The 24,057-nt window shown below is 39.2% G+C and overlaps 2 protein-coding genes across 2 annotated transcripts; one reads left to right on the top strand and one right to left on the bottom strand.

Moving 5' to 3' along the window:
* Positions 1 to 36: 36 nt before the first annotated feature.
* ccndbp1 (cyclin D-type binding-protein 1) lies at positions 37 to 17,549 on the bottom strand. Its single transcript, XM_062047706.1, has 11 exons — positions 17,355 to 17,549; positions 13,577 to 13,636; positions 13,246 to 13,325; positions 13,078 to 13,159; positions 11,397 to 11,493; positions 8,812 to 8,885; positions 5,648 to 5,724; positions 5,311 to 5,564; positions 4,584 to 4,644; positions 3,654 to 3,700; positions 37 to 278 (listed from the first exon to the last, which is right to left on the bottom strand). Exons 1-11 carry the CDS (start codon positions 17,440 to 17,442, stop codon positions 170 to 172), a joined length of 1,029 nt encoding a protein of 342 aa, XP_061903690.1. The 5' UTR covers positions 17,443 to 17,549; the 3' UTR covers positions 37 to 169.
* Positions 17,550 to 21,637: 4,088 nt separating this feature from the next.
* Positions 21,638 to 23,807, top strand: LOC133660896 (uncharacterized). Its single transcript, XM_062064391.1, has one exon. It carries the CDS (start codon positions 21,873 to 21,875, stop codon positions 23,490 to 23,492), a length of 1,620 nt encoding a protein of 539 aa, XP_061920375.1. The 5' UTR covers positions 21,638 to 21,872; the 3' UTR covers positions 23,493 to 23,807.
* The last annotated feature ends 250 nt before the right edge of the window (positions 23,808 to 24,057 follow it).

Raw genomic sequence — 24,057 nt, 5'->3', positions numbered from 1 at the left:
ACTAGTCCTTGTTACTGACTGTACTGCAATGGAATCACACACACACACACACACACACACACACACACACACACACACACACACACACACACACACACACACACACACACACACACACACACACACACACACACACACACACACACACACACACACACACACACACACACTAGCTGTCCAGCTGAATGAGATCTTTGGCTTTTTGCAGGTTGTGATCGACAGCACCATCTAAAAAGTGAACCCACGTCAGCTCAGATTCACCGCAGACATGACTTGACCTACGTGGGGGAATACAGAGGGGCAAGGCAAATAGAAACATGAGGAAGAGATTAAAAAAAGCAACTTAATCATATCTATTAGATGAATGTTCATTAGAATTTCATATGAGCAAAGAGTAATAATATATTTTTTTTAAAAGGCAGGAAATGTCTGGCATATTTTCCTGACAGCCAACACAACACACCCCGCCAGCTCTTTTTTTCACTATCAAGTCTAGGCAAGTTACTTCCAAAATCTATTTATATAACGAGTGTTTTGTATTACTACTGTAATTTCACAGTAATGATTCATATTATAATGTATCTGAATTAAGTGCTAGGGCTGGGGGAAATGATCGATTCTTGGATGCATCACCATTGGGACGTGTACGATTCTGAATCGATGGACAAACGTCCAAATATTGATTATTTAAGTATGTTAAAGTAATACAGATGGTTCTAAAATGTTTAACTAGCGCAGACACACGTAGCAAAATTTAGGCAGGAGAGGAGTAGCCATGCTAACTGTTAAGCTAGCTTTCTTTGGATATTTCTCATTGCCGAGAGCTCAAACCACGCGTAAACGTTTTTGTGTGTCTGTATGCGGAATAAAACTATGGAACAAACTGGATTTACAACACAAGCAATGCCAAACTATTAATCAATTTAAACTATTATACAAACATCGGGTCTGGTTCAAATATAGAGATGAGGGTCTTTAATTTGACCTGCTGTTGTACTCTGTTTCAAAGTGTTAACATGTGCTTAATGTTTCCTTGCTATGTTGTCTATTACCATTGTTGGTATTTTGTCTATTACCATTGTTGGTATATTCATATGTCCTACATTGTCAGGGTTGCCCCTGACAGTTTGTTTGCGTTTGTCTTAGTTTCCTGTCAGTGCTTTTATTTTGTCTTCATTTCCTGATTATCTCCCTGAGTGCTTTGTCCCCTCAGCTGTGGCTGATTGGCACCTGGCCACACCTGGTGTCAATACGCCAGCTGCTATTTGAACCTGCCTTCCCGTCCAGTCTGGGCTAGATTATTGTCATTCCTACATGTCGTGTCGATAGCGTTACAGCTACTACCTGTCGTCGTAGCGGTAAACTGTTCCTGTTAGCTATTTGTAGTTTGCTTTCTCCTAGCTCTTTTGTTTTGTGTTTTCTTGTTAGCCATTAGCTGTTTCCAGTTTTTCTGTTTGCTGGTTCCTGTTTTCAGTTTTGGCTATTCCTAATTCCTGGTTTGTGTTTTTATCTTTTATTTTATGAACATTAAATCATGTTTTCCCGCTCAATGCCTGCCGCCATCTCTGCATCTTGGGGTTCGTCAACAACACACCTTGACATACATTGTTGATACAAATTATTGTTACAGTGTAATAATTATTGTTACCTGTGGTAATGCCACTATGATACAACATTTGTATAATCCTTAAACATAGTAACAGTGAAACTCAATGTATTAATCACTGAATTGAAAACTGGGGGTGGGATTAAATAAATAATCTTCTTCCCACTCCCTTTCAGGCAAAACTGGACCAGTATGCTTCATGCTTTTATACTGTACATTACCTTTTGCATTAAATTAATTTATATAATTATGTGTTGTCAACCTTGTACTTTTTTATGTCATTGCCTGAAATAAATGAATAAATAAAATAAAAATTAAAAAAATTAAAAAGAGAACTGCACTTTTTTTTAAATTTTGCCTATCATTCACAATCCTATATAAGACAAGAACACATATGTTTTTTGTTTTTTTATGCATTCTAATTCATAAAATACGGCAAGTACGAGGTGGCTAACAATAAAGCTAACGGGAGTACTCTATTGTGCTTATAAACCCTCTAAAAACATCCCAAATCTGGCAACAATACTCCATTTACATCTCGTGACCTGACTATTCACCAAGTATTAGCAATATTGTTATTATATGCGCTAACTTGAGGAACTATGTTTAGCAGCACCGTGATCACAGAGAGCTAACTAGCTAATGCAGCTACATTGTAGACATATTGAGCTGCTGCTGCATCGCCTCTGAGTTGGTAAAAGATAATTCTAGATTAGAAATCATGCCTGTCACAAGTATAGTAGAAGGTTGTAGACATAAAACGAGAATTTGGTCAACTTAGACATTCAACTTAAACTTAGGGGTGGCAAGAAACACACAAAAACATGCTGTGTTGAGTCACCCTTTTTTTTTTTTTTTTAACCTGCAGGAAGATTATGATAATTTTTTTATTTAAACGGGAAAATATGAACATACCCTCAGTAGCATCCCAGTGAGAGCAGACATTGTGCAGTAACTGATTGATTTATTATGTTCATAGTTTGTATTTATTGTTTAGCACGTTGCCAGCGATCGGGTCCGTTTGACTCAAGCCTCTGCAACACTCGGCATCACTAAGGGCAACACGCGTTCATGACAGCAGGCTGGCGGGTTGCAATTTACATGATTCTATCAAATCAACGATGCGCGAGAGAGAGAGATGCAATTAAAAACGATGGAGAAGACAGTTCTGTCAAAATACCAACTTTGTGTAAATACATATGCTCCCAATTGCAACGGTATGAAAAAAACGGATATAAAAAGTTGCCAGAAATAATTACCTCGTTATATAAGCTTCCCAGTCACAACTAGTTTGCACAAGAGGCCCTGCCACAACAAATGTATACACAATCTGAAAGGGTGTTTTGCTGCAGTGGCAATATTGTCACCTGGCACACAGCATCCTGCAGTTGACAGCTTGGTGATCCTGTCTTAAATATTTAAGGAAATGAGTGTATTCTTAAAATGTTGAGCTAAAAAACACTATTATTTTTAAGTTGCTGCTGATGTTTCAAATGTCCCCTTAAACAAGACTGCATTTTATATTTTGTTCTTGTGTGGTTTTGTTATTAGCTGAGTATTTGAGCATAGCTAAAGGTTTGCTTTAAAGGAAATTTGAGGACTCTACTTAACTATTCCTATAATATTTTCAAGGTTTTTTACTATTTTTTATGTGCATCTATCTATAAATGAAACTTTAAAATTTCCAGAAAATTACTCTTGTCAAGTATTTGTTTGAATAAAATAACTTGACATGCATATTAGAGTTTGACTTTGTCTAAATTCACTTTCTAAAAACAAACATATTGTGATACATATCGCATATCAGTATTCAGCCAAAACATATCAGGATATGGGTTTTGGTCCACTGTCGTCCAGCCCTAGGTACCACTACCTTAAATTACTTTCAGTTAGTGTGGATTTGTGAACCCTAGTTCAAACCCATCATGTGCCAGACGACCAGAAGCAGACACAACAGTTCAAAAATATCTTAAAACCTCATAGCGACAGCAGAAGGGTGACCAATGTGTGCATGTAAACTTTTGCCTTAAATAAAAACGCCGCTCACCTGATGATTGCCAGAAGGTTCTTCATCAGTGCAGCCAGTTTAGACAACTGTAAACATAAGCACATGTTTATTATTGTGGCTACAGTGTAGTACTTAATTGTTAAACTGTTTTCAATATATTCTTTTTTTAAGTATTTAATGCTGTTGAGTAAAGGACGCAAATGTTTGTTGAATCATTTTCCAGTGCAACCGGGTCTTGTTCGTCTGCTTAAACAGCCAACAAAGTTCTTGCTCTTAAAGAGGAACTGCAATTTTTGGGGAATTTTGCCAATCGTTCACAATCATTATGAGAGACAAGAACACACATTATTAATCAATTCATTATTAATCAATTTTATATAGCTAGAGCATTATATAAACTGTTCCCGACTTTCTAAACACGGTTTTTAACATTATGAGCACCCTTTAGGCAAGAAATAACACTCACATAGTCAACATTACACTCTTTATCAGTTTAAATTCAATTTATAGAAATGATGCCTGATGCTGAGCCAATCAGTGGCCATAATACTGAACAATGCCCTGATTGGTGTAGTCTCATTTAGTGGTCAATACTAATGTAGTATTGATAATTTTAGTTAATTTAGTTCTATGTTTGAAAATGCTTAATTTAGGCAAAAAATACTTTGAAAAACTGCAATAGAGTGAAGTTGCTCACTTCGAAACGCGATATGGTAAGCAACGACTGTATGAAGAAACAAAACAAACACTCACACACTAATATATATATTAAAAACTGTATCGACAACCAGAAAGGCAAAGGGGAAGGTCAGTGTGTGTTTCCCAGCATGTCTTGTGTTTGTGTTGTCCGCACTGTGAGCTAGAGGTTGGAGTTGAAGACCGTATGTTGTTTTGTGCTTGGAGGGTAAGCTAATAAGTTGATTCACTGTACTGTATATTACATGTAATATACAGTAAATATATACTTACATTGTTCTCCACACCATTGTAGTCCATAGGGGGGTAAAGACAGAGAGCCAGGTCGTCAACTCTGACAAGAGCAAACAAAAAGAGGAACAAATCTTAAGGGATGCTTTTCCATTTGTGTTTGATGACAGTTGTGGTGTGGAGCAACAACAACAAAAAAACTAGTAAGTTAAAACAAGCCTGATCTTGTTCTTCAAACACAAACCAAACTGACAATAAAAGCAGCTAAGCCTTTAATAGTTTCTCCGTCATGTTTGAAATGTGACAGGTTTTAATAACCACATCATTAAAAGTATTTCTTCTTCTCATTGCTATCATGCAATAGTGTATGTCTTTACAGCAAGTACGTGCGTTCGTCACAAGAAACATTGAAAATGTTCTACTAAACTTTATGGTGGGGCTTTGGGTGTTCTGAGGAAAAATTATGATAACAAATCAGGTTTGCTTCAGTAGTTTGTAATGCACATTACCACCACCTATAGGACTGAAGTAGCCACTGTCCTCTGCAACTTGCTCTACAACTGTAATGTTCCATGGCTTTGAGATGATGCAATGTGTGTGTGTGTGTGTGTGTGTGTGTGTGTGTGTGTGTGTGTGTGTGTGTGTGTGTGTGTGTGTGTGTGTGTGTGTGTGTGTGTGTGTGTGTGTGTGTGTGTGTGTGTGCGTGTGCGTGTGCGTGTGCGTGTGCGTGTGCGTGTGCGTGTGTGCGTGTGTTTGCACGCATGCGTACTCAGGGCTGATCTGCTTAACAATATCCGCCAGGTCGTCAAGCTGTGCCACCTTCTGGGGCGTGCCGGCGTCCCCGTTTGCCTTAACAGCTGACGTCAGCTTTCTTAGGCACGCCGCCGACACTTTCATCATCCCCTGGCACGCGGCAATCACACGCCGGTCCTTTTCCGACCAATAGGTGTCTTGGTTACCACGAGGCTCCTCCTCCTCATCATCGAGGACGTCGCTGAACGGGTCGTGTGCCTCGGACAGCGCCTGGTTTTGGGAGATGATGCATTTCACTTTCTGTCTGATACTGTGTCTTATTCTTCTCGCTTGATCTTGCATGTCGTGTGTACCTGTTCCACCTCCTCAATGGCGTCTTTGACAACTCCAGTCTGACTGGAGAGGACCACCAGTGCCGCTGCCTTATTGTCTGCAAATTTAAAAATGAATCAACTTTATTAGAAGTATATACAACTATAAAAGTGCTCCAATATAACATATTTAAAAAATATATGTTCATCCATTTATATACAACATATAATCATATTGAATTAAACTAAATTCCCATTTAAGTGTTTCTTGTTAAAATAAAATTACCGCATGTAATATTGAATATTGAATTCTTGTTATCATATTTTTCTCTTTCAGTATTTGGATCTAGAAAGTGGTAGTTACAATATTGCCACAAATTGCTATTGTGCATTGGTAAGAAAAACAACAGCAAATTAGATGTAGACTATCTTGCTAGATACAGTGGCTAGCTTAATTAAATTAAATCTGTACCGCCACAGAAGAATTGTGTGCTTCTTTTTGTGTTTTCGCTGACTCTGTAGCTTGTCGTTCTAACTCCGTACAATAAATGGCATTATAACTCTGCTTCTTAACACACCTCATACGCACACAGGAGTTAAGTCGAGCGGTGTTAGCCAGTGAGGTACAAGCTCAGGGCTGTCAACCAACTGTCCAAGCAGCTCTTAAGCCATGTGGGAGTGAAAAGTACATTGACAATTTATTTGATAACGTGTATAGCATGAGTTTATATTTAAAAATCACAAAGCCAAGCAGAATTACAAATCACTGTGCCACACAAGTGTTGTCCCGATACCAATATTTCTGTACCGGTAATAAAATTATTTAGATACTTTTCTATACTTGGGCACCACAAAAAATTGCATTATTGTCTTTAACAAAAAATCTTAGGGTAAATTAAACATATGTTTCTTTTTGCAATTTAGTGCTTAAATAAAATAGTGAACATACTAGACAACTTGTCTTTTAGTAGTAAGTAAAGAAACAAAGGCTCCTAATTTAGTCTGCTGACATATGCAGTAACATATTGTGTCATTTATCACTCTATTATTTTGTCAACATTATGAGGGACAAACTGTACAAATTGATTATTAATCTACTTGGTCATTTACTGTTAATATCTGCTTATTTTCTCTTTTAAAATGTTCTATCTACACTTCTGTTAAAATGTAATAATCACTTATTCTTCTGTTGTTTGATACTTTACATTAGTTTTGGATGATACCACACATTTGGGTATCAATCCGATACCAAGTCGTTACAGGATCATACATTGGTCATATTCAAAGTCCTCATGTGTCCAGGGACATATTTCCTGAGTTTATAAACATAATATATTTTTTTTAAATGAAAGAAGATCTTGTGATGCCAAAAAATATTGACGTAATCATAGTAGTATCGAATAGATACGCTCTTGTACTTGGTATCATTACAGTGGATGTTAGGTGTAGATCCACCCATGGCATTTGTTTACATTTTGACACCGGTGAGTTACGGTGTGTAGTGAAGCATGTTTAGCTATTCCTCGTCCTGCAGGGATGATACTTGTAAGAAACGTACTTTATTTGTCGCCATGGAGGCGAGGATTAGTGATTTAGAAGTAGATATAACACTGCCGACTGGGGCTGGACTTTAGCCGCTAGCTAGCAAGCCATGTCTTAAAGCACCTCTTCCTGAGGGTGTTTCAGTGTTATAGCTTCACATTAATAGTTAGTTTTTAATGTGTACAGTGAAAATGATATAAACTAAGCTTATGGTCATTTTTTCAGTACGTCCATGACGCTTTATGATAAACATTGTCCATGGAAACAATTAGGTAGAAGGCAGAAAAAGAACAATCAACCATGGATGACAAAAGGCCTGAAAAATGCTTGTAAGAAAAAAAAATTGTATTTATAATATTTATAACACAAAAATCTATAGAGGCAGAAAATAGTTACAAAAAGTATACAAATAAGCTAACCAACATTTTACAAACATGTACAAAAGAATATAACAGTCAATTATTAGACAATAACAAAAATAACATGAGCCTACTCAGTGGCCTAGTGGTTAGAGTGTCTGCCCTGAGATTGGTAGGTTGTGAGTTCAAACCCCAGCCGAGTCATACCAAAGACTATAAAAATGGGACCCATTACCTCCCTGCTTGGCACTCAGCATCAAGGGTTGGAATTGGGGGTTAAATCACCTAAAATGATTCCTGGGCACGGCCACCGCTGCTGCCCACTGCTCCCCTCACCTCCCGGGGGGTGAACAAGGGGATGGGTCAAATGCAGAGGACAAATTTCACCACACCTAGTGTGTGTGTGACAATCATTGGTACTTTTAAAAAAAAAGCTACATGGGTCATACTCAATAGTATCATTAAAAACAGCGCAAAGAAGGATTACCCTAAATACTTCACAGATGGAAACGTAACAAACGACAATATGAACGAAGTAGTGGAACACTTTAATAACTACTTTGTAAATATTGGAACCAACCTAGAGCAAATGATTCCAGTTACTGGGTCAGTTGAAGACTGGAATGACTCTATACATAGAAATCCCATTTTCTATGTTCCTCGTTAATGTGACAAAAGAACACATTGATGTAAATTGAGTACAAATTGAGAACAGAAAGTATGTGTTAGTAATCGCTATGAAGAGAAAAAGGGGGAGGATTAGATAAGCCTTGCTTCTTCCTACTCCTTTTTGGACATGTTGTAAAGAAAATATGTAAAATATGTAATATATCCATCCATCCATCCATCCATTTTCTACCCCTTGTCCCTTTTGGGACAAGGGGTAGAAAACCAACCAACCAAGGTTTAAGCAACATATTGTCATACAGCCACACTCGCAGGCATCCATTAATTAGACACATACCACAACTGACTTGGCATGCAGCATAACACATAGGTTTACATACAGTACATAGCAATATGTTAAACGTACAATGTCGGGTAAATTATCTTTAAAATCAGCACTCACGAAAACATCATAAGCGTTTGTTTTATTGCTTCTCCGTGTTGTAAGGCGTATGCACAGGCATCTAACACTGCACAAAATAAAACAACGTTTTAAAAACATTGAGAATATGTCGCACATTTCTTCCGATATCAACGCAAAAGGTCTGTTTTACCCGTTTACACAAAAACACACACTTATGCGTCGTTGCTCATTTTTCTAAATAGACAATTACATTATACAGATAGATAGTGACTAACCTTGAGGCAATTGGGCAAAGTGATCACAAGCTGACCACACACTTCCGGTAGACGTCAACTGCTCCTGGGTAAGACTGTTCAGAAGGAGAATGAGGGCAGAGAAGAAAAAAAAAGGTTAACGTGGGAAAATAATACTCTTAAGACCCTTATTTTCCAATTGTTGCTTAAAGGGGAACTGCACTTTTATTTTATTTTTTTTGCCTATAGTTCACAATCATTTTGAGAGACAAAAAGACACAATTTTTAGTTTTTTTGCATTCTAATTTGTAATAATAATCTTGTTCTAGGTGGCATAGCAGCAAATGGGATCAATCCATTTTGCCTCTAAATCACTTTAAAAATGCATTCAAAAACCTCCAACAATACTAACTTTACCTTCCCTAACCTGTGTAATACCCAAGCTGTAGCGACATTGTTATTGTAAGAGCTAACACGGGGGAACTCTTTTTCTAGTGTAGTAACACAACATCAGTATGGTGAAATGTGTCCTCTGCATTTGACCCATCCCCTTGATCACCCCCTGGGAGGTGAGGGGAGCAGTGGGCAGCAGCGGTGCCGCGTCCGGGAATCATTTTGGTGATTTAACCCCCAATTCCAACCCTTGATGCTGAGTGCCAAGCAGGGAGGTAATGGGTCCCATTTTTATAGTCTTTGGTATGACTCGGCCGGGGTTTGAACTCACAACCTACCGATCTCAGGGCAGACACTCTAACCACTAGGTCACTGAGTAGGTAACAGCAGAATAGTATGTCCAATAGATGGAAAACTTGGAGAAGCATTTGAGTAGATATTAAAAGATTAAGGGAAAACACATTTTTGGGTGTAATAATAGATGATCAAATAAACTGAAAATCTCATGTAAAAAATATACAACATAAATGACCAAGAAATATTTTTCTATAATGAATAAAGAAAAATATGTTCTGGACCAAAAATCACTTCATATTCTCTACTGCTCAGAAGTGTTACCATATTGAGAGTTATTGTGCAGAAATATGGAGAAATAACTACAAAAGCACATTACAATCACTAATCGTGTTACAAAAAAGGTAAATTATGATAATACACAATGCTGGAAATAGTTAACATGCAAACCCTTTATTTATTGAATCAATAATAATGAAATTAAATGATTTGGTGAATTTGCAAACAGTTAAAATTATGTACAAAGCAAACTATAACCTGTTACCCAATAATGTACAACAATTCTTCTCAACGAAAGAAGAGAAATATAACCTTGGAGAAAAATGTAACCTAAAACATTTGTATGCACACACAACACTAAAGACTTTTAGCATATCAGTATGTGGAATTAAATTGTGGAATGGATAAAGTAAAGAAGTGAAACAATGTACTAACAAGATCCACTTCAAGAAACTGTTCAAACTACAAGTGTTTACAAAGTACAAAGAAGAAGAATACTGGTAAATGTCCTAAACTTGAGTAAAAAAAATAAAATAAAAAAAGAAGATTTTTATCTCATAAAAAGTGACTTATCTTGTTATTAAAAAAACTGTTGTATTAACAGTACACCGATTGTAATGTGCAAAATGTTAGAAATGTGTACATGCACAGTACAGGGAGTGAACATATGTGTAAGTAATTGATATGAAGTGGAAAAAGGGTCGAATTAAATAAGCACTGCTTCTTCCTACTCATTTTGGACATGTAAAGAAAATGAAAACATTTTTAAATGTGATGCATCATTTTGAAACTATATATGTTCAAATAAAACCTATCTGAATCTGAATTTGAAGTCACGCCGACCTCACTCTCTCGGCTTCTGTCTGCTCGAACGTTACAGCCTCTTTTCGTGCTAGCTTCTACAACCAATGGTTCACCTTCCATATATTCAGCTTCAAAAAGATAAGGATGTGAATCCTCATTTGTCCAAAAATGATTCGTTGTCTCTTACCAAGTCTCCCATGATTAGAACGCACTCACGTTTGTTTCCGGAAATTGGAACACACATTTGTCGCTGGAAGTCGAAAATGCGCTGCTATGGAAACGGAAATAAATGCGCTGAGTATTGCTTACAATGACCAAAAAACTCCCACCGAGTGCTTGTTCAGTACGGCTTCAGAGCCAATACAGTTCCACTATAATTAATATTTCAACTTCCACTTACTCCCTTGCGTTGTGTGTCCATTCCGTCGCCAGCAAATACTCAAGGCTTCTATTTGCAGCAAAACCAAAGCAACTTTGCACAGATAAGTCCAACACATAAAATAAATCAGGTTTATTTTCATTTAAAAAATGCACAATGTTTAATAATAGGTTACTAACTCATGTTGAAAGCAAAAAAAAATAAACCAGCGTAAAATACAAATTTAAGCAAATCCACCCCTATTCTCCTTCTCCAGCTGGATCTTCTGCCTGTTTGTTGTTGAATTTATCCCACATATCAATTTTCTCCTGCAAATGTGCCAAATTCCTTAAAGAACTTGTTGGTCTCATCACTCTAGCTGGTTGATGTCGGCGGAGCACGTAACACGCAGCAAACCCGGAGCACGGCCACAACGGAACACAAATGCACCTGGTGGAATCCCAGGGTAAGATGTCATACGTGCCCTTACTTGGCATACCTTTGTAGCGGTGAAGTCAGGATGACCTCCAGCAGCTGTGCGATCCCCTCTAGGACCTCGACGGTAGCTTCTCGGACTTGCTGCCGCAGATTGATGCCTGCGATGACAGGAGACAAACGCGGTAAAAGCTGTTCACTGGTATTTTTGGATTAATGCTAGCTTAGCTACGGCAAAGCAATCAACAGGATTTTCAACAACTTAAAAATGGAAAAGCTCCGGAAAGTATTCACAGCGCTTCCCTTTTTTCACATTTTGTTATAATAAATTCATTTCTGTCCTCAAAATCCCACACACAATACCCTATAATGACAATGTGGAAAGGTTTTAATTTTTTTTTGCAAATGTATTAGAAATAAAACACTTTATTACATGTACTTAAGTATTCACAGCCTTTGCTCAATATTTTGTTGATGCACCTTTGGCAGAAATTACAGCCTTAAGTCTTTTTGAATATGATGCCACAAGCTTGGCACAACTTTTTTGTGAAGTTTCGCCCATTCCTATCTGTCCCTTCCTCTTTGCAGCACCTGTCACTCTCCATCAGTTTGAATAGGAAGCGTTAGTTTTCATCCAGGATGTCTCGGTACATTGCTGCATTCATCTTGGTCTATAGTCAGGTAGGTGACCAAAAACCTGATCTCCTCCTCAATCCGGAGAAGGCATTCCACCCTTTTCCGGGCGAGAACCATGGACTCGGACTTGGAAGTGCTGATTTTCATCCCAGTTGCTTCACACTCAACTGCGAAGAAGTGAGAGCTGAAGATCCTGGTCAGATGAAGCCAGCAGGACCGCAGCTTCTGCATAAAGCAGAGACCTAATCCTGCAGCCACCAAACCGGATCTCCTCAACCCCCTGACTGCGCCTAGAAATGTTGTCCATAAAAAGTTGTTAACAGAATCTGTGACAAAGGGCAGGCGTGGTGGAGTTCAACCCTCACTGGAAATGGGACTGACTTACTGCCGGCAATGTGGACTAAACTCTGACACTGATCATACAGCGAGCGGAACGCCACAATCAGGCGGTTCGATATCCCATACTCTCTGAGCACTCGCCACAGGACTTCTCGAGGGACACGATCTAATGCCTTCTCCAAGTCCACAAAACACATTTAGACTGGTTGGGCAAACTCCCATGCACCCTCAAGTATCCTGCCGTGGCAGAAACGAGGAGACTAGTCCGGATAGCGGGAAAGATGAATGCAGAAATGTACAGAAACATCCTGGATGAAAACGAATGCTTACCGTCCAATCCGATGGATCTTGAGAGGTGCTGCGAAGACGAATGGGCAAAGAGGAATGGGCGAAACTGCCCAAAGATAGGTGTGCCAAGCTTGTGGCATCATATTCAAAAAGACTTGAGACTTAATTGCTGCCAAAGATGCATCAACAAAGTAAAGTATTGAGCAAAGGCAGTGAATACTTATGTAAATGTGATTGTTTTATTTTTTATTTTTTTTAATAAATTTGCTAAATTAAAAAAAAAATTGTCACATTGTCAATATGAGGTATTATTCCATTTTGGAATGAAGCTGTAACATAACCAAATGTGGAAAAAGTGAAGCGCTGCGAATACTTCCCAGATGCACTGTGTTATGATATGTGTTATAACATTAGGTTTTTTATGATGACAGCAAAGGCCACACATATTACTAACTGGTGGTGATGTTGGTAACGGTGGTTACCTTGACTCTTAGGAAGCCAGTAATAAACTGTTGAAAGGCTCAGAACACTCTTAAGGATGGACTCAGCCAGGGTCCCTCCATCCTGCAGGACAGAAACACAAAAGAGTAGTGTCACATTTTCTCTGATGTAAGTCAAAAGCACCATATTCCCGTAATGTCTGCTGAGACCTGCGGTGACGGCAGCGGCGGCTTGGAGAAGGCGAGGCTGACTTTGGTGGCTTCCTGAGACACAACTTTCCCCGCCTGGTCTGGGACACACAATCAAAATGCAACATCCATGTGAGTTAATCATATGCTATGGAAGAAATAGTCAGCACTTGCCAATCCTGAAGAAACAAACGGCGGCAGTAACAATGACTCTCACATGAATACTACAACTGAAGCAAAATTTGCTATTGAATTTTAAAGTAAAGGATTTAAATGTATGAGATGTTGTCCATTTTTGTTGTTTCTTTCAGGACAGCAAAAAGACACCAAGTTGTGACAAACTATACTCAACTCAAAGTGTCCCAAAAGGTAGAAAGGTTGAAGTCTCCATCAGACTCATTGGACTCTCCATCTACGACAGAAAGATTTATATTACACATTTATGGACATTAGTATGTAATTTAGAAACAATGTAGACGTAATGTAATGAAGGCCTTGATGAAAGGCTCAAGTTATATCAATCGCAGCGTGAGGTGGCTGTGTTTCATGCAATGTTGCGCACTAACCGGAAATAATTACCGTATTTTTCGGACTATAATCGCAGTTTTTTTCATAGTTTGGCCGCGACTTATACTCAGGAGCGACTTATGTGTGAAATTATTAACACATTACCGTAAAATATCAAATAATATTATTTAGCTCATTCACGTAAGAGACTAGACATACAAGATTTCATCGGATTTGGCGATTAGAAATGACAGACTGTTTGGTAAACGTATAGCATGTTCTATATGTTATAGTTATTTGAATGACTCTTACCATAATATGTTACGTTAACATACCAGGCACGTTCTCAGTTGGTTATTTATGCGTCATATAACGTACACTTATTCAGCCTGTTGTTCACTATTCTTTATTTATTTTAAATTGCCTTTCAAATGTCTATTCTTGGTGTTGGGTTTTATCAAATACATTTCCCCAAAAAATGCGACTTATACTCCAGTGCGACTTATATATGTTTTTTTCCTTCTTTATTATGCATTTTCGGCCGGTGCGACTTATACTCCGGAGCGACTTATAGTCCGAAAAATACGGTATATGTATCAATATTTATTCACTTCTTCTCTCCTTTAACCACTCTAGTTAGCACCAACCCCTTCCACCAGTAGCCAAGATGACGATGATTGAGTTTTTTTAATTGAACAATTGAACACACAGATAATATGTATTCACAATGTACAAACAAATTAAGGCCCTTCTAATACATTTCAATATTTTAAAATATCCACTAGGTTTAGCAATCAACACCCTAATACAAACAAAACTATGTTAAAGAAGGTAAAAGTAAGAGACAATACAATACAAAATATTAAATATCTTAAAAATATATAGATGTACAGTACAGGCCAAAAGTCTGGACACACCTTCTCATTCAATGTGTTTTCTTTATTTTCATGACTATTTACATTGTAGATTGTCACTGAAGGCATCAAAACTATGAATGAACACATGTGGAGTTATGTACTTAACAACAAAAGGTGAAATAACTGAAAACATGTTTTGTATTCTAGTTTCTTCAAAATAGCCACCCTTTGCTCCGATTACTACTTTGCGCACTCTTGGCATTCTCTCGATGGGCTGCAAGAGGTGGTCACCTGAAATGGTTTTCACTTCACAGGTGTCATTGTTTTGATGCCTTCAGTGACAATCTACAACGTAAATAGCCATGGAAATAAAGAAAACACATTGAAATGAGAAGGTGTGTCCAATATTTTGGCCTGTACTGTATATCCTTCCGAGTTTGTTTACAACAATTACAATACGGCAGCTACAAATTCAAATAAATGACGTCATAGAGTGGCCGGATGTTCCACACTACCCATGCTTTAAAGGCCTACTGAAACCCACTACTACCGACCACGCAGTCTGATAGTTTATATATCAATGATGAAATCTTAACATTATAACACATGCCAATACGGCCGGGTTAACTTATAAAGTGACATTTTAAATTTGCCGCTAAACTTCCGGTTCGAAACGCCTCTGCGGATGACGTATGCGCGTGACGTAGCCCGGCGAACACGGGTATGCCTTCCACATTGAAGCCGATACGAAAAAGCTCTGTTTTCATTTCATAATTCCACAGTATTCTGGACATCTGTGTTCGTGAATCTGTTTCAATCATGTTCATTGCATTATGGAGAAGGAAGCCAAGCAAGCAAAGAAGAAAGTTGTCGGTGCGAAATGGACGTATTTTTCGAACGTAGTCAGCCACAACAGTACACAGCCGGCGCTTCTTTGTTTACATTCCCGAAAGATGCAGTCAAGATGGAAGAACTCGGATAACAGAGACTCTAACCAGGAGGACTTTTGATTTGGATACACAGACGCCTGTAGAGAACTGGGACAACACAGACTCTTACCAGGATTACTTTGATTTGGATGACAAAGACGCAGACGTGCTACTGTGAGTATGCAGCTTTGGCTTTTTTTTGCGTATGTACGTAACTTTTTTAAAATATATAAGCTTTATGAACCTTGGGTTAGGTGAACGGTCTTTTGGGCTGAGTGATTGTGTGTGTTGATCATGTGTTTGAATTGTATTGGCGTGTTCTATGGAGCTAGGAGCTAGCAGAGGAGCTAGGAGCTAGCATAACACGTACCGTACCGTACGTGCGCGTCACGTACTAACTTTTTAAAAATATATAAGCTTTATGAACCTTGGGTTAGGTGAACGGTCTTTTGGGCTGAGTGATTGTGTGTGTTGATCAGGTGTTTGAATTGTATTGGCGTGTTCTATGGAGCTAGGAGCTAGCAGAGGAGCTAGGAGCTAGCATAACAAACACGCAGGTGTTATTATGCAGGATTAATTTGTGGCATATTAAATATAAGCCTGGTTGTGTTGTGGCTAATAGAGTATATATATGTCTTGTGTTTATTTACTGTTGTAGTCATTCCCAGCTGAATATCAGGTACCGTGAGTATGCAGCCTTGGCTGCTAAACATTCGATAACTTGACCGTATGTGCGCGTCACGTACGTAACTTTTTAAAAATATATAAGCTTTATGAACCTTGGGTTAGGTAAACGGTCTTTTGGGCTGAGTGATTGTGTGTGTTGATCAGGTGTTTGAATTGTATTGGCGTGTTCTATGGAGCTAGGAGCTAGCAGAGGAGCTAGGAGCTAGCATAACAAACACGCAGGTGTTTTTATGCAGGATTAATTTGTGGCATATTAAATATAAGCCTGGTTGTGTTGTGGCTAATAGAGTATATATATGTCTTGTGTTTATTTACTGTTGTAGTCATTCCCAGCTGAATATCAGGTCACCCTCGGCTCTCACAGCATCTTCCCTATCTGAATAGCTTCAACTCCCCACTAGTCCTTCACTTGCACTTTACTCATCCACAAATCTTTCATCCTCGCTCAAATTAATGGGGAAATTGTCGCTTTCTCGGTCCGAATCTCTCTCACTTCATGCGGCCATCATTGTAAACAATAGGGAACTTTGCGTATATGTTCAACTGACTACGTCACGCTACTTCCGGTAGGTGCAAGCCTTTTTTTTATCAGATACCAAAAGTTGCAATCTTTATCGTCGTTGTTCTATACTAAATCCTTTCAGCAAAAATATGGCAATATCGCGAAATGATCAAGTATGACACATAGAATAGATCTGCTATCCCCGTTTAAATAAAAAAAATTCATTTCAGTAGGCCTTTAAATGCAGTAATATTTCACTTCGTCCAACTCATTTGGTATAGTTTTAGAAGTGCTGTTACGGCAAGCTTATGTAGGTAGAACATATGTACATATATTTGAGATTCGTTGGTTTACCACACAAGCGGACATGTGTGATGTTCTGATTGTTGGCTATTAGCAAAACAAGCCCAAAGGAAACGCCTGCGTCACCAGTGGCCAATCATTAAACACACAAGACAACCGCCCAGTAAGTACAAATTAACGTGATTCGAAAGTTAGACCGCCAGCGAACGCGCATATCGAAATACATAAGGAGAGGCTGGCAAAGACGCGTTGTGTGGATGCTAACCATGCTAACGTTCACATTTGAGCTCGGTATCACGTCACGCCAGCACGTTCCTAGCTAAATATGTGCATCGTCACACTGACCTCTGACCCGGGCTGTGACGCACTGGATGGTGTTCAGCAAGTTGCGTAAAGTGACACAAACATCTTCAGTCGAGTTGTCCACACTCATGTCGACAAGAAAAGTTTCCACTCAGCCTCAACCGTGCGTGTTGTGGAACTAAAGACGTGAAGCATGTTTGTTTACCGGGGGATGACAAAAGACGAGGCAACAGGGGGAAGTTCATTTAAAAAAAAAAAAAAACATAAATATCATACATAATAGATGCCGCATTGGGTGCTGTGGCGCAGAAAATTCGTCTGCCATCTTGAACCGGTATTTTTTTTATTTTACAGCCCTTTGATACACTTGTGATTTAGGGCTATATAAATAAACATAGATTGATTGATTGATTTTTTTTATTTTATTTTTTTTTTATCGAGCAATGTACACAAAAAACAAGGCACTTTCAACACATCTCAACAATTTCAAACATCCATCGGGTTGAGCAAATGCTGTCTTTCACGAAATGATTAAAGGAAAGAAAATTAAAGCAAATACAAATAGAATATAAAAATAACGATAAGTTATAAAAAAAATAGGACAAGATACAAAATACAAAAGAAGGCTGTAGGAGCCATTTAAGGCATCCTTATTTTTGTGTTGGCATTACTTTCTTTTGTCACTAGGTGGCGGGCTTTTTGGGTTGAGCAGTGCAGGGGGGAAGGCATATGTAGGAGCACAGGTGAGCCAAACGAGGAAGGACTCAGGTGTGGGAGCACAAACCGTTCTTACCAGCAGCAGACAACAGCAAACCACAGCAGACAACAGCAACAGGCAGGAGAACATATAACACAATATCACTGCAATAATGCCTGGTATGTTTCATTCACCCTGCAAATTCGTTAATAAATATGCATAAACTGGATTTCCGACTGGACCTCCTTCATATACAATGTTTCATACTGCGTAGGATCACTCCCTCAAACCTGTTGAGTAATGACAATAAATTGGAACATTTGAAGGTGAAGATTGCCATTACATTCAAGTAAGAACGCTGCTCTTCGAGTGAAAAGGACAACAAGAAGAACACACCGAAGGACATCAAAAAGCCGCAAGAGGACAAACTGTGCCACGGCCACGCTGCTGCTCATCAGCCAGGGTGATTGGAAACACCTGCCAGCTCTATAGGGTGAGTTGTGTGGAGCTGAAAGCAGCACAAGGGACGTGGCCAATTATGTCTGGTGGCAAAGATGATGTACAGCCACAAGGTGGCGAAAATGTGGATCCTGAAAAGGAAAATGTACAATATTTTGGAAAGGGAAAAAGAGCCATAAAGTATACTGCCAAAGGCTTGGAAATGAAAGTTGACAATTATCATAAAGCAACAGGAGCATGTGTTAAAAAAGCTGCTAAAATAATGGACACAATGAAGCAACTCATGCATTCAAATGAAAATGATGAAAATGCAAATGCTGTAAGAGGTCAATTGGATGAATTGATTCATTTGTGTGGAGAGGCAAGGGAAAATCATTCCTCATTGATTGCCTTACCATTGCCTGAAGAGGAACTTGATAGAAAAAATGACTGGTTTCAAGAAAAGATTAAGATACAAGAAGGTTTCATAAAACTTGTGCATGAATGGTTATCAGAAGTTGAAAAAGCTAACCACACATGACACTCCCCCTGTGGAAGAGGACTCCCAATTGCATGTCTCTGAAACACATGGCTCAGTTGAAACACAAGTCCAAGATGAAATGCATGTCCCACTTGCCCATGATGAACATTTAGGTGTTACACTTTCTGATATTGGAGCCCAGGACAGGGCATCGAATGTCTCAATCACACGCAGTTCCATAACATCAACAACCTCTTCTACCTCATCTGCTCGCATTCGAGCCCAGGCCGAAAAGGCTGCTCTCATGGCAGAAGCTGCTGCATTGGAGAAAAAACATCAGATTGAATCACAACAAAGAATTCAACAGGAACAATTCGCAAAACAACAGGAACAATTCGCAAAACAACAGGAACAACTCAGAATGGAAAAGGAAAAGTTGGAAATGGAAACCAAGCTGGCAGCAGCAAATGCAAGGGAGCAAGTTTTTGCAACCATGGGATCTAGGGAAGGATCAAGAGTGTCAAGAATGAGCTCTGAATCACACAAGGGAGCTGCTGCTCCAAAGAAAACAATGCCCCTCTCTGACACACAGGTTGGGAAGCCAAAACAATTCATTTATGAAAAATATACCGAAGCTCATTACATGACTCCAAGACAGGCTGCTCACTCTTTAATGCAAACTGACAATCTGTCAAAATCAACTGTACCAATGAAAAAAGAGGATGTTAAAGGTCATACAGGTCACACTACATCCCCTGTCACAAATGCCATCAAACAAGATCACATTCTTGATTTACTAAAAGCACAACATGATTTTAATGCCTTATTAGTTAAGCAGAATGTCCATTCCTCTTTACCATCAAGAGACGTACCTGTGTTTGATGGAGATCCGTTTCAGTATGAAACCTTTATAAGGGCATTTGAATATGGAGTGGAGAAAAAGTGTGACACCTATGACTGTTTGCATTATTTGGAACAATATACTAGAGGGCATCCAAAAGAGCTGGTTCAAAGTTGCCAACATATGCCTCCGTCCCAAGGCTACCAGAAGGCAAGACAGCTACTCAAGGAACATTTTGGTAATGAATATCATATTGCAACAGCATATATGGAAAAGGCTTTTTCCTGGGGAACAATTAAATTGGAGGATATAAAAGGATTGAGAGCATTCTCTCTATTCCTCAGAAGTTGTTCCAATGCAATGGAAAATCTGGCCTATATGGAAGAAATGAATGTTGTTTCTAATATGAGGACCATCATCCTAAAGCTTCCATACAAGCTCAGAGAGCAGTGGAGGAACAAGGCCTGTGACCTACAGGAGAAGCAAGGCCATCGTGCCATTTTCCCAGACATTGTGAACTTTATTGAAAAACAAGTCAAAATACTCTCTGATCCACTGTTTGGTAACATTCAGGACACTAAGCAATCAACTGTCAAACCCTCATCCGTCCCTAAGCCAAGAGTAAAGTCAAGTCCAAGAAGCAGCTTTGCAACAACATTAATACCCATAGAAACTGTGGAGTCAAATGAAGGAAAAAGGAATGTGATTGTCAAATCTCACAGTTGTCTGTTCTGTAAGAAGAGTGGTCACACACTGGAGTGCTGTCCACAATTCAAGAGGAAGAAGCACAAAGAAAAAATAGACTTCTTAAAGGAAAAAGGAGTCTGTTTTGGCTGTCTGAAAATAGGACATTTAAGTCGAGACTGCAGAAATCGTCTATTATGTGAAATCTGTAAAAAACAACATCCACAAATACTCCACATTGAACAGACAGAACAAACACAAACCCAATCAATTGGAACCAATACTGTTGTCCCACCTCCCAAGCATACTTGTGGTCATATTGGGGCCGGGGATGACCCCCCCATCTACTCCATTGTACCTGTACAAGTTAAAAGCAACAAGGGAGACACAGCATTACAAACATATGCATTTTTGGATCATGGAAGCACCTCCACATTCTGCACAGAAAAACTGATGCAGACACTGAACATTACAGGACAAAGAACAAACATCCTTCTCAAAACCATGAATCAAGTGAAACCCGAAACCAGCTACCACATCACTGGACTGGAAATAGCCGGGATAAATACGAATGACTTTATTCAATTGCCTGATGTATTTACACACAAAACCATGCCAGTTTCACCACACAATATTCCAAAACAGCAGGATTTGAAACACTGGCCATATCTAAATCATATCACATTACCTGAAATTGACTCTGACATCGACCTCCTCATTGGCACGAATGCCTCTAAGGTACTGGAACCCTGGGAGGTGGTCAATAGCCAGGAGGACGGGCCATACGCAGTGAGGACCCTAATGGGATGGGTCATTTATGGTCCTTTAAAAGGAGATGACACCAGCAGGCATAATGGCTGCCCTGTTGCTGATGTCAATAGAATATCTATTCTAAACCTGGAGGAGTTATTAGTCAAACAGTACAACCAAGATTTCAGTGAAAGATCCAGTAAGGAAACAGAGGAAATGTCAAGAGAAGAGGAAAAGTTTCTTGATGTTGTGAGTCACTCTGCAAAGATTAAAGATGAACATTACTGTTTAAACTTACCTTTTAAAGAAGAAGATCCCATCATGCCGAACAACCGTTGTATTGCAGAGCAACGCATCCAGAGCCTGAAACACAAGTCCAACAAAAATGAAAAGTTCCATAAAGAATATACATCTTTCCTCACAGATATGATTGACAGTGGCTATGCTGAATTGGTACCAGCAGACCAGCTGAATAGAAAAGATGGAAGACTCTGGTATATTCCACATCATGGTGTGCACCACTCAAAAAAAGGAACATTAAGAGTTGTTTTTGACTGTGGTGCAGTCTTTAAAGGAACATCAGTGAACTGTGAACTACTTCAGGGTCCTGATCTTACCAACTCACTTATCGGAGTCCTCATCAGATTCAGACAAGAACCGGTTGCCTTGATGGCAGACATTAAAGCCATGTTCCATCAGGTTAAGGTGTCTGATAAGCATGTCGACTACCTGAGATTCTTATGGTGGCCTGACAGTGATATGCAGCAAGATCTGACTGAATATAGGATGAAGGTACATCTATTTGGAGCTGTGTCATCACCAAGTTGTGCAAATTTCGCTTTGAGGAAAACTGCTGAAGACAACCAAGCTCATTTTCCACCTGAGGTGACAGACACAGTACGCCATAACTTTTATGTAGATGACTGTTTACGTTCGATTCCCACAGAACAAGAAGCAGTACAATTAGTAAAAGATCTGACTGCTCTCTGCCAAATGGGTGGGTTTACTCTGTCCAAATGGATCAGCAACAGCCGTGCTGTATTAACATCTATTCCACAAGAGCACAGGGCTAAAGAAATCAAGGAGTTGGATTTGGACAAGGACAATCTACCAATGGAAAGAGCCCTAGGACTACACTGGTGTGTGGAAACTGATGTGTTCAAGTTCACAGTTGTTGTACCAGAAAGACCACACACTAGACGTGGCTTTTTGTCTGTGGTCAGCTCTGTATACGACCCTTTAGGATTTCTAGGACCATTTACTCTGCCAGCCAAAATGATTATGCAGGAGCTCTACAAGGAAAATCTTGGATGGGATGAAACCATACCACACGTTTTCTCTCAACAGTGGACAGGATGGTTAGCAGATCTCAGCAAAATGAAGGAGTTTAAAGTTGACCGGTGCATGAAGCCTACACACTTTGGTCAAATCACACACTCACAGCTGCATCACTTTTCGGATGCCAGTGAGAGTGGCTACGGAACCGTCTCATATCTAAGACTGGAAAACAAAAACAAAGAAGTGCATGTTGCATTCATCATAGGAAAATCAAGAGTGGCACCATTAAAACAAATGACAATTCCCAGAATGGAGCTGGCTGCAGCTGTCCTCGCTGTCAAAGTTGACACAATGCTGCGAAAGGATCTACAGTTAAAACTGGAGAAATCATTTTTCTGGACGGATAGCACAACCGTGCTTAAATACATAAGCAACGAAACCAAACGCTTTAAAACATTTGTAGCAAACAGAGTCTCTTTTGTAAGGGATGCTACCGACATATCACAATGGAGATACGTGAGCACAAAGGAAAACCCTGCAGATGCAGCATCAAGAGGGCTGACAGCAGATCGCTTCCTAGGCTACAAAAATTGGATAAGAGGACAAGATTTTCTCTGGAAAGCAAACCAAGAATGGCCAATCTTGCAAGTTGAATCCAAAATCTCTGTTGATGATCCAGAGATCAAACCTGGCATCACAGTAAATGCCATTGTCAAAAGTCAGTTGAACCCAACTAACTATTTCATCCACTACTTCTCATCCTGGATGAGACTGAAGATTGCAATAGCCTGGCTTTTAAAAGTAAAGACCACACTCTTGCAACTGACTAGGAAAAGAAAAGAAGTTCAAACTGCTGTGAGTAGTGTTGAAAATGATCCTGTCAAATTAAAGAAGAAGAAGAAGAAGAAGAAGTGGTGGAAGAAGAGGATGAAGTGGACAAAGGAAAAGACAAAGAAGGAAAAGGCAAAGACAAGGAAAAGAACAAAAATAGCATACTGGAAAGACCAATAACCAAGATATGTCTCCTCCAAAAGACTGAAATTGAAGATTAATGAAGATTCAAGATTAATGAACTATAAATGCCAACATATTTTTATTTTGAAATTATGAAAGAAAGAAAAAAAGAAAAAAAACAAAAACTGAGAAGAAGAATCATGTAAAAGTGAATTTGAATGGCTCCCTTCCAAGTAGTTGTTACAATGTAAACAATTAGGGGCCCGTGTGTAGGAGCCATTTAAGGCATCCTTATTTTTGTGTTGGCATTACTTTCTTTTGTCACTAGGTGGCGGGCTTTTTGGGTTGAGCAGTGCAGGGGGGAAGGCATATGTAGGAGCACAGGTGAGCCAAACGAGGAAGGACTCAGGTGTGGGAGCACAAACCGTTCTTACCAGCAGCAGACAGCAGCAGACCACAGCAGACAACAGCAACAGGCAGGAGAACATATAACACAATATCACTGCAATAATCCCTGGTATGTTTCATTCACCCTGCAAATTCGTTAATAAATATGCATAAACTGGATTTCCGACTGGACCTCCTTCATATACAATGTTTCATACTGCGTAGGATCACTCCC

Source organism: Entelurus aequoreus, linkage group LG01 (assembly GCF_033978785.1).
Source record: "Entelurus aequoreus isolate RoL-2023_Sb linkage group LG01, RoL_Eaeq_v1.1, whole genome shotgun sequence".
Lineage (NCBI taxonomy): Eukaryota > Metazoa > Chordata > Actinopteri > Syngnathiformes > Syngnathidae > Entelurus > Entelurus aequoreus.
Note: the sequence above shows the minus strand (reverse complement) of the source record. Positions and strands in the feature narration are given on the sequence as shown.